This window comes from Sminthopsis crassicaudata, chromosome 6, assembly GCF_048593235.1.
Source record: "Sminthopsis crassicaudata isolate SCR6 chromosome 6, ASM4859323v1, whole genome shotgun sequence".
NCBI classification, from domain to species: domain Eukaryota; kingdom Metazoa; phylum Chordata; class Mammalia; order Dasyuromorphia; family Dasyuridae; genus Sminthopsis; species Sminthopsis crassicaudata.
The window spans coordinates 209,670,226-209,682,585 of NC_133622.1; the positions used below are offsets into that span (position 1 = coordinate 209,670,226).

At 33.4% G+C, this 12,360-nt stretch overlaps 1 protein-coding gene across 1 annotated transcript in view; it reads left to right on the forward strand.

Moving 5' to 3' along the window:
- The window catches only part of ZDHHC13 (zDHHC palmitoyltransferase 13), a 57,248-nt gene that overhangs the window by 20,765 nt on the left and 24,123 nt on the right, over positions 1–12,360 (forward strand). The window contains exons 5-8 of the mRNA XM_074276165.1: positions 506–650; positions 6,470–6,534; positions 9,194–9,356; positions 9,583–9,708. Of these exons, the coding sequence (XP_074132266.1) occupies positions 506–650; positions 6,470–6,534; positions 9,194–9,356; positions 9,583–9,708 (499 nt within the window). The remainder of the gene's footprint in view (positions 1–505; positions 651–6,469; positions 6,535–9,193; positions 9,357–9,582; positions 9,709–12,360) is intronic.

The following is a 12,360-nucleotide window of genomic DNA, read 5'->3' on the forward strand; positions in this document are numbered from 1 at the left end:
GGATCTGGGTTCATGCTCCTTTAGGATGTAGAGGCCAGCATATTAACTATGTTAAATCATTGAATCACAGATTCTCAGAAGTAGAAGAGAATTTATAACATTTAGTATACCCTGTCCAAAATGGGATTTCTTCCCCTTCATCCTCCACTTAAAGATCTTTACTTGTCTTCTAAGGTGTAGTCCCTTATGTTTTCAGACAGCTCCAAAAATTTTCTGAATATCAAACCAAATTGTCTCTGGACCTTCTACCTGTTGGTGTTGCTTCTGCCCTCATGGGCCAGAAAAGGCAAGTTTTAATTAAAAGTGCTATTAAGCCATCTGGTTCATCAAGTAACAGCCATTTAAATACAGGTATGAAAACAATTTTTCATCTGTATCTAATATATCAATTTATCTGTTTCTAAACCAAATTCATTATGGCTCAGATAAGGTGATTCAAATTAACTTCTGCTTTTTTTCTCCATATTATTAAATTTAATAGTATTTTTCCTGTTTTCTTTTTTAGACAAGGACATTTACCTATGGTAATATTGTTACTACAATGTGGTGCAGATCCCGCTCTCATTGATGGAGAAGGATTTAGTGGTATCCACCTGGCAGTGTTATTTCAGCATATGTCTGTCATAGCATATCTTATCTCAAAGGGTCAGGTATGTTTTTTAAATCTTCCTTATGTTTCACCTGTTTTAAATTGGAAAGATTCTAATTATTAATCAATTTTAAAATAGAATTTAAGGCTCTACCACAAAAGACCCAATCTCATGCCTTACCTGCATGTTGAGGTGACCCAGAGTTCTTAAAGTCATGAGAACAATCAAAATCCTGGCAGTTTCCAGAAAGGCGGGAAAGTCTTTGAAAAATGGTCCCTGTGACAGACTATGTGTGCTCCCTGATGAGCAGTTTAGTCAAATGTAAAAAGACTCGCTACTAAAAGGGTGGTGATACATAAAACATAAAAATTCCAAATGGCCCAAATTCTGATGCCATAAAATGAAGCAAAATAGAAACTAAGCATTACACAATTCTTACATAGGATCTTTGTTTGCTACATATGTGTGGATAGAATGCTAGAGAAATAAACCATATCTGCTTTAAAATTCTTGCTATAAACGTAGTTGGTTAGATATAAAATAGTTATAGCAGATGAAAGGACATAATTTCTTATCAGAGAAGTAAGTAATAGAGTTGTTAGAATTGATTTTATCATATCCCTAGAGGCAATAGGAACCATTTTAAAAGCTCTTTGGTTATACTTACAAGAAGGATAAGCAAGTGGACTACCATGAAAATATATAGAGTTTATGGGCCCATACCTATTGCAGAAGATAAAATAGAAAAATCCTATGAAGAATTTTTTGAAATCCTCCAAATCAAGTCCAATATCATCCAATGATTTTTGATGATATCAGAGTGAAGGGCACAAGAGAGGAAAGATGAAAGGCCTGTGGTAAAAATGAAAAAGACAAAAGGTTTGTTGTTACAGAGAACCTTCTTTGTCTGTTTAACATGAATACTTTTTTTCAAGATGAATGTTGGAAGGTGTTGGCTATAGTGAGCAGTGAACAATATAGAAAGTAACCAATTAACATCATGAGAGAATCACTCTTGTGAGCATTCAAATCATTGACAAAGAGCAAAAGTTGAAATCCAGACAAAAGTTAAAATAAAGGATGATAATGAGAAAATACAAACAATTGTAGCACTAATTTGACCTTTTAAATGAGTTTCTGACTGAAAAATGAAAGGCCAAAAGCAGATTTAAAAGTCTGTGAGATTTCTTAGATGAGTTTAAGTGATGTAAAATAATTGTCACCCCAAGAAGACTGAAAGACTCTGGTGATCACATTTTTTAAAAATGTGAACACTTAGTTAAAATCAGCTCTAGATTAGTGTAAAAGCTTATTTGCCCCAATGGAGAAAGATGATAAGTTGAGGAACAGTATCAACTCATAAAATAGAAAAGAGCAATGGAGAGAAAACTAGCCAATAGGAAACCTTGGTGTGAGACTGTCAGGGCACGCTGTCTTGAGATTTTTGATAAATGATGCTAAGAGGACAATAAACAGACATGACATGACAGTAGAGGTACCACATTTGGACTATATCATCTCAACAGCCAATTGAAAAAGTGGTAATGACACAAGATAAAGTTAGAAAAATGAATGAACTTGACCTTGATATGGAGAAGAGCTCTCTATTGAATGTGGCACAAATTTAAAGACATCTGGAATTTGATTTTTAGAATATCTCAAACTTGATAATATTCCAAAAGAAAGGAATACCATGCCATATTATGGTATTGATGATATTGCTACATTGTTTCATTGGTTTCTCTATGGATGGTGAAGTTCTCCAGATGTTCTTGTTTTCAGTGTGCTGATTTCATCAAACTTTAGAACATCGCAGGACGTCAGAAAGTTTTGTAATGAACAGTGTTTATTGCTCAGGCTTGAACATGCATGTGAATGGACTTTATATGGAGCTCTTCCATCAATGTGTATATTTAGGACAGGCAATCCTGATGGACAATGAGTTTAGCCTAGTTGAATAGAAGGAAGAGAGTGGATTAGATTGCTTTTTGGTAAACTGCAAAGCTCCTTTCCTGACCCCAAGCTTTCCATGAAAGTAAACATCCATCTTTTTATACTAATATTTTCCCACTATTGCATTATTATATCAAGACGTGGAATATAGCTACTTCTGAAGAATTAAAAATAAATATCACATGGAAAGTAATGGAGAGATGCATAGTAGGTATGCAAAAGTGAAAATATAACTAATGAGGAACTCTAAAAAAGCAGAAGACATTATCAAGAAAAAGAGAAGATGGATTGAAGGATTAGTCATGTAGCAAGAACAAAGGATGATAGGTCTCTAGCACATTGAGTGATACCTTTGTTGTAAACTGATGTAAACTTGGACAAAAAATCATAAATTGTAGTAGGCATGGATAGGTTGCAATTTGCTTCACTGAAAGGAACTAAGGAGATTAATTGAGGATTATTATTAAAAACAGGTGACCAATAATCTTAATTTGTACTTATGGACTTTCTCATTTTTATAAAATCCTTTTGAGAAGTCTGTTTATATATCAAGTTTACACTTGATAAAAACATGAGAAGGCAGATTTTTTTCGATAGCAGCCTTCATCTTTACAATCACATTACTTCCTGGGAGATTTAGGAGATAATAAGATCCTGCTATGCCTATTTGTCTGCGGATTACCAAAAAAAAAAAAAAAACGGCATTTAACTTGATACAATGCAACCTAAAAGGCTTTCTTTAGAAAGAATGCTTAAACATGGATGTTACAATCATATATGTCTCTACAATGGATACAATCTCAGTGATTATTTTGTTCTGTGATCTGTTGAGTACCAGCATCAAGCAAGGAATAAAACTAGGATTTAGTATAGAATATATGCTTACCAAGATGATCTAAATAGAAGAAAGATTTCCTTTCAATGGTGATGTTTTCCAAATGTTCCTGTTTGCAGAACATAGTACTCTGGCTGCATCTAGTTCTTCAAGGCCATCTTAATGAGCTCCACTATCTTTCTAAAGATGTTGGTCATTCATACTGGAAAACTAAAGGGTATGAAAAACACAATGAAGAAATTGTCACATGCAGTTTAATTGTTAATGCAGATCATTTAGTTAATTCATTATCGTCGTCATCATCATTATTAGATAGATAAAAAATCTTAGATTAGTGCTGCCAATGAACAATGAGCTGGTTTCACAATTAAGTAAGAGATCAGGGTATATCATGTTTTTAGAAATTTTATAGCCTTTCCAAAATTACTACAAAAGCCTATCTTTTTTTTTTTTTTTAAGACACCAGTATTTTCTTACTGATACCTCATGTCTGTAAATATAATTACAGAGCACCACACTCAGAAGAAACAGATATTTTGGTCACCAAAATAGAGCAGGGCTTCTTAAACTTTCCATTCATGACCCCTTTTCTCCTGAGAAATTTTTATCCCCAGGCATATAGTTACATAAAATAGATATATACATCAGATTTTACTGATAATAAATCATAATTTTGTAGCTCCCACATTCAATTATGAGACCCTTTATGGCATCACAAACCACTCTTTAAGAATCTGGGTAATAGAGAAGGCATGAGATTGTGGATCTATTGTGTAAGGAAGAAGGGATAACCTGTGAAGGCTCAGTAGTATCCATGAAATGTTTTAAACACCCACACGTGCATACACATGTATATAGTATGTTGGGTGGCCACCTCAGAGAAGAAAATCATGGAAGAAAATCAGGAATCATGGATTGTGATCTAAGTGATAGAAAAAGTATATGCTTCAATGAGGCATAAGAATCCATTGAAGTATGGAAGTTTTTGTTGAACCTTAAAATATCTATAATTAGCATAGATGTTGAGCACCCTATTTCTATCTACTCTATTCAGGCGTAAAATAAAGACTATTTGGCTCTGTAGCACTTAACTAGATGTAAGTCTATGATAGTTTCCCATGTGAACCCAATAATTTCCGTCATATCTATAAAATATATCTTCAAAACCTGGGTTTGTTTTTCTTTCAATGACATTTTAAAAAAATTTAGGATAGCTCATGAATTAACACATCACCTGGGTAGTAGATAAAAGACTTAATTTGAATTCACATTTCTCACATAGATTCAGAAATACTTCTGTAAAAACTGACTTGCTCAATGGGGTATCCATTTGTAGCTCAATATAATAGTTTAAATTATAGGGTACTGGAAGTAGAGGTTTCACTGTCAACTATATATGATCAAGATATGCTTTTCTGGTGGGAAAACAATTTGCATACCAGTAGATCTAGACTGAAAGCATGTTTGCACAAATGCTATCAAAATGATTGCAGTTGATTTAAACAAGTACTTTCCATCGTCTGAGCTAATTGCAGTAGAATAATTATAACCTCTTGAGTCATAAATTAGAAAGGAGTAGGAGTAATAAATTCTTCCATATCCTTCCCTTTGGTTATCTTCATATAAGATATCTTAGAAGGCTTAGTGCAATTTTAAACTATTGAAGCTCAGAATTTTGGGGATACCCTGTAGATCACAGTACTTCAAAACACACACAGCATTTATTAATTTAATGCAGTATTTGCGGACTGTTGCAAATGATTGTATATAGCATTTTTCAGAGTCACAGAACCTCAGATTTGGAAGGAGTCTTCAGAGGCCATCATATATCTTTGAAATATTGAAGTGTATTTGAAAAATTCCCTTCCTGAACAGGTACTTCATCTTTAACAACCTCATAAGTAGTCCTTCTGCCTCTATCTGAAGACCTCACCTGAGGGGGGAACCTAATATATCTCCTATTAATAGATTTGGGCACATCATAGATGATGCTGCCATTTGTAAAACTATAATCCAGTGTATGGAAAAAGAATTTTGTTGATTGCTATTTCTAGTTCTTATTTATTATAACCATAATATTATAAACATAAAAATATGTAAAAGGGCTGATTACAAAGAATGATCTCATTTTTCTCTTTTCCAGACTTATCTTATCTCATTTTCACAAAGGATTGAATCATAACACAATTTTCTTTCAAAATGTAGCATAAAAGCTATTTCTAGCCTATGGAATATAAAGTCAAAGATTAATTGAAATGCTCTTTGAACTATCTTCACAACCATGGTGATGATAGTGTGATACAAAATCTTTGTACTGACGGAAAGATATCAACATATTTGCATGTCATATTTGAAAAGTTTCACCACTAAAGTCTTCTTCTGATGCCTCATCATGACAAATAAGAGATCCTGGGTTCTTGAATATTAGAGTGTAAGCTCTGTCAGTTTATCAAACCAAGACTTAACTCCAGTGATTAACTCCAGTGCTAGACTGGCAATGACTTGTTATCCAGGAATATCCCAAGAATCCCAAGAATGATTCTCTACCTTGATACAGGGAAACAAAGGAATAAATAAAAGAATGCGTTTTTATGTATCAGCCACTATACTAAGAGCCTAGTTACAAATACAAAAACAAGGACCATTCCTGTTTCAAGGAGCATATATTCTAATACAGTAAGATGACATCTATAAAGGAGGCTAGTCAGGGAGAGGTATTTTGGTTTGAAAAATTACAGGATAAGTGATTATAGATAGCCATAAGGGAAGGAAGTGAAGTGTAGATGTAGAAGAATCCTAGAGATAGTGGGTGATTGAGACAACCACCAGTCCCAGGCTGGGAGTTCCAGGCATTAAAGGATTAAGTCTTCCAGGACTTGGTTTCTGGTATAAGCAACTTAGAATCTAGTGGAGAGATGACCTGTGTATGAAGTTGTCCATGGGGTAATGGCTTAGTAATTTACAGAAATTCTTTGCTAAGACTTAAGGAGCTAGCCTCTATATTCATGGTTGAAGAGACTGTGCAACCTTGAAATATTGGAGTATATATGAAAAGTGATATTGAGCATCTTTTCTCTTCTTTTTGAAATAGAGTATAGACACAACAGACTTAAATGGGCAAACACCACTAATGCTATCAGCTCACAAAGTACTTGGGTAAGTAAAGAGCTTTGTTGAGTTGTGCTCTAATTCTTGATTCTTTCACATACATGTATTTTTATTTGATCTATGAAGCTTTAAAATTTGAAGATGTCCTACTAATAAAAAGATAACAGTAAAACTATGACTAGACTTTTTGATGTAGTTGCATTTTGGAATACCACTACAATGTTTTCTGAAAACATTAACTTGTTATGATGAAGAGTCTAATTTAATGATGATTAAAACATTCAAAAGGTTACATATTCAGTAGTGCAAGCTCATTAACTTGACTTGTGTTTCTTAATTTAGGGATGTGGGGGTGTTTTGTGTGTGTGGTTTTTAATGGCCACAGCCTGAAATCTAAATGATAAAATTCAGCTTTGCAAACAAAAGGTACAAAATCTATAAATATTTTCTTTGAGGCCCTTCTGAATATATTGTGCACACTGCATTAATATTAAGTATAATTTGATTTGGGGAAAATCCCTTTTTATATACAATTCCATGAGCACTTAAAACTTTAACTCTTCTATAAATTTGTCAACACAAATATGTAGGATTAAAAACTATGTGATGACTGAGTTTTCTCTGTGCAAAAGCTCCATTTCTTAACTGGTAGTTGAGTTAGTGTTTCCAACAGTCTGTCCTTCCATGGATCATCTCTCAACTGTGACTGATGTTCTGGAAATCAAATTAGAGACAAAATGCCTGATTTCTCATATAATGCTAATCATTTTATTTAAAAAAAATTATTGGTGCCTTTTTAAAAATACCATCATGATATTGAGACTTCATCCTTTATTTCAGCTCTTTTTCATATCAAAGATAATCAAGCAAAGCTAGAGACCTGATCTGACAACCCTATTCCACATGCATAGTGCTTCACTTGGCTCCCAAGAAAGGGGGAGTGTTTTAACATTTGTTCTCCAAGGCCAAAATTTGGTCATCATGATAATGCTACCCACTTTATTTTTTATATTTTCATTGATTTTTATATTATCTTTTATTTCCCCAAATATTCTTCCCCTTATTTCAGAGAGATATTTCTTATGAAAAAGTATGTAAATGAAAAAAACTGCCTATGTTAGCAATATAGAGCACAGCATATAATACTCCACAATCAGTCTCTAAGCTTTATAAATAAAGGGGATTAATGGCATTAATTTTAAATATCAAAATTTGTTGTTCTTGTCTTCTCTTTCTTTGTTTTGTCAGTGTTTGTGAAGCATTTCCCTAAAAACTAGAAAAGACTCAGTTATTTCAGAATTGGGCTCTCTGGAACTTCCATAATAGGAAGGAACAGATTGATGATAATTGTGTAAAAATATTTGGTTTTCTAATCTATTGAATTAGATGATTTATATGGTCCTCTCCAATTTTGTACTTATCCCATTGAATTCTGACTCATCACTTTAATATATATTAAGATTAAGACTTCAAATGAAGATCTCTTCATTTGTTCTATTTTAAAATAGGTTGATTGCAAGCTGTTATATATGCATCAACTTTAAAGGAAGTCATAGGAATTGCACATTATTTACCACAAAGAAAAAAATTTTTTTAACATTTAGGACAGGCTATAATTTCTGGGTATGATATTTGCCCTTCAGAGTTGTAGTGTGTATATATATATCTTTATATATATATATATATATATATATATATATATATATATATATATATATATATATATATATATATATGTGTGTGTGTGTGTGTGTGTGTGTGTGTGTATGTGTGTGTGTGTGTGTGTGTGTGTGTATATATATAGAGAGAGAGAGAGCTCTGCCAAGTGACCTACAAAGATGAAATTTGGAATCATATGATATACAACTCTATTTTCCTGCAATCTTCAGAAAAATTCCTTGCCCAAACAGTCAATTCCTTAAAGACAGAGGCTGTCACATTTATGAATCAATTAATCAACTAATTAATTTACCAATTAGTATATTTTATTTTAAATAATATAAACTATATAAGTAATTATAAGTATTGATAAATGTAGAAGCAATATGGGATAAAAGATACAGGAGACCGCTAGGTGGCACTATAGTGCAGAGTGCATAGAGCCTGGAGAGCCATCAGGAAGACCTGAATTCACATACAGATTTAGATATTTAATGGCTTTGTGACCTCAGACAAGTCACTAAACTATGCTCTGCCTGAGTTCCCTCAACTGTAAAATGGGAATAATAATAGTTGCTACCTTTCAGAGTTGTCATAAGCATCAAATGAGATGATAATAATAAAGGGCTAAGCGCAGTCTCCAGGTACATGGCGGGTGCTCTATAGATGCTAGCAATGACATTGGTGATGTTATAGAGTTAGGAAGATCTGGCTTCAAATGCTACCCCCGACCCTCTGACTCTGAGCAAGTCATTTAACATCTCAGCACCTTAGGGAGCTCCCTAGGACCTTATGAATAAATTTAGATTGGTAGAGAGAGTCCCCTATATAGATGAAATCCTATCTCCTTCGTATATGTGTGTTTATTAAATAGATACCATTGGGGTATATGTTCCACATCTCTTTGCACAAGATGTTTTAGATGTCTGATAAATATTTCCCTGTGCAATAGTAGAAAAGATGTAAGTAATTCCCCAGTATAAATTATCTCCTGCTAAGGACATTGTGGTATTTTTATCTTTTTTTTTTTTTTTTTTTTCATATGCAGACCAGAACCCACTGGATTTCTTTTGAAGTTTAATCCTTCCATCAATGTAGTAGATAAAGTTCACCAAAACACTCCACTCCACTGGGCAATTGCAGCAGGAAATGTTAGTGCCGTTGACAAACTTTTACAAGCTGGTTCAAGTCTGGATATCAGAAATATCAAGGTATGAATAAGTATTTGTTCCCCATTAATTGTTTCTTTAGCTAGAAAAGTGATAAATTTGTAGGCATATTTAATGAGAGGTTTCTGTCTTCCACAATAAATAAGAATGGTGGACATTTCCTTTTGGAAAAAAATAAAAAAGATTTTTTGATTGCGATGATTCAGAGAAATGCACAATATGCATGATGTTTAAAAATATAACTAGTTTTCCTGTTCTTTTTTTCCAGGGAGAAACACCACTTGATTTGGCTCAAAAAAGCAGACATCGGCTAATTATCCACATGCTAACAGTAGAAGCTAAAATAAGAGCAAACAAAAACTTAAGACTTTGCAGGTGGCTACAGAAATGTGAGGTATTTCAGAGTCCATTTGTTGAACATAGTAATTGAAGTTTAAAGTTATTAAGGGAAAAAATCCAAGGAGAAATAGTGTCAAGTCATATTTTTCTTGGTAATTACATGTTATAGTTTCCTTGGGAAAATTACTGAGGACTAGCAATTGACATAAAAAACTCAAAGATTACCTGTCATTCAACTTCTGTATTTTGTTTTGTTACAAATTTAAAATGAACTGTTGAGCCCTGAAAAAGCTAAGGTTTGGCTCATTGATTTAAAAGCTACAGTTTCCCATTATCCTAACTGGTTGACAAAAAATCTAAATTATGGCAATCAAATTCAAATTATGCTTTCTGTTAAGAAAAGGTAAAGAAGAGAATACCAAATACCTCTTTTAAGCTAATATTGTCAAACAAAAGATTTCATCTTCAAAAATATAGCCATCTAGTGTACAGATAATAATAATAATTGGCACTTTACAATTTGTAAGTGGTTTATAACTAGCAAATATGGAATTCTTCTGCATCAGGGCTTTAAAAATACTATAGTTGTGTTACATTTAGGTAAACTGAGTCAAGGGAAATAAGAGATTTCATCTTAGCCTTTGCTGTATGAATGGTAGATTTAGAATTAGAATTTAGAAATCAAGATTTTACCATTGTTCTCATGTTCAGACTAAGTGTAGTGATTGTGAACTTTTAAGTACCCAAAAGAACCTTTCTTTTCAGCCAGAGCTCATTCAATTTATATCATAACACTTATTGCAATTGAAAGAGAAGAAACATAGTGGAGTGGTGCTGATCTCCAAGTCTGGAGGGTCAGGATTTAAGCTTTAAGGACCAGGGTTTATAGCTCTCACATATGACAGTAATAGGACCTTGGTGTAGTCACTTTACCTGTCAGGCAATGCTCAAGGAACTAAGCTACTCTTAAGGCACAGAGCAGGTGTTCTACTTTAGAAAGTGTTTTTGAAGTATTCTTAATACCAATGAAATCATAGGTTTGGGCTAAACAAAAAACTTAAAGCCTTGGAAGGGACTTTAAGGAGATAGTCAGTGTGGCTGAGATTTCCCAACCCTAGAGCCCTGACTAGTATGTTAGCCAAGGTGGGACAAAATGAGTTTCTCCCTTTTGGACTTATAGAGGTTCCATCTGCCTTATGGATTAGGATCCAAGTGTATTCTCAATGGACAGGTGATATGCAGATTTGCTCAGCTCTGTTCCAGATACTGCCACAGAATCCACAAAAATGATATTTCTCTGTCTATCACTAAACTCAATGGACCTGGTTCCTAAGAAACATCAAGCAGGACCCTAGGATTGTCAGTCCATGGGAGTGATCAGTTTAATTTTTATTGGAATATTTGCTTGGACTGAGCTTAATTTCTTGGAGAATCCAAACTAGAATGATTTTCCCATCTAATTTTATGTTTTGGGAAGTTTATTTTCTCTATTTATCTTCCTTATTGGTGTGTTTAAGGAAAACTATACTTACATGAAATGTTAGGTTGACTTTATAGTTAGGTTTACAAGTTTTTCTTCCTGAGGCTGGGGTTAAGTGACTTGCCCAGGGTCACACAGCTAGGAAGTGTTAAGTGTCTGAGACCAGATTTGAACTTGGGTCCTCCTGAATTCAGGGCTGGTGCTCTATTCACTGTGCCACCTAGCTGCCCCACAAGTTTTATACTTAAAATTATTACCACTTGTCTTTAGTTGGACTATATTGCTGCCAGAAGAACAACGGTATCCCTACAAGTCTGAACAATCAGACTTAAATGTAGATGTAGCTAATGAAGGAAGGTTAGCATGCTTTTCTAGACAACTCTTTTAAAAATTAGTTTTATATTAAAACATCTGAATAAATATTTTTAAAAGATGTTGGTTTTGCAAAGCGTGTTTCAAAGAAAGCAATGTTTAATAAGAACATAATCCTTAAATGTTGGGAAATTATTCCAAATTATTCAATTTTGTTTGATTTATTCATTCTTTAGGATTTTGGGGCAGCTGTTTTTAAATTAATTTTTGGTCTATTTTTAGTGGCCCTTTATTTCACATAATTTTTATTGTATCATGATCTGAAAAGAATGCATTTACTATTTCTGTCTTTCTGCATTTGATTGTTCCTACTACTGCTGTCTTATTAGAGACTAGTGCCTAAGTAATTCCCAGATTTCATGTCCCTTATCCTTTTACTTTTTCCCCTTCATGTATATTGAAACAGAGAGGTTAGAGTTATGATAGATCTCTGTATGAAATACTTAAATGAAAAATTAGTATTATATACACCATGACAGATCCCAAAACTTTTTTTTTCTCTACTTAGTTATGTATCTGGTAAGAATTTTGAAAATGCTTTCCTTCACCTAACGTTTGATTTCCATAGCTAGGTCTGGAGTTAATTGTGTTCTTCTTAGCAATCATCACTCTTTTCTTACACTTTCTATTATAAACAATTATTTGAAAGAGTTTATAGCCAAAGAAAACTAACTTATCTTGAAGTGTTTTTCTAAAACAGCTAATACTGCTTCCAGAAAAAAAAATACATTTTAAGCAACATCTAAACAAACAAACAAAAAACCCCAACAGGATTTGACATAGTAACAGTGGTTGTACCATAATTCAGAAATTTCTCAGGTATATTTCTCTAAGTTCATGACTTAGCAATCAATC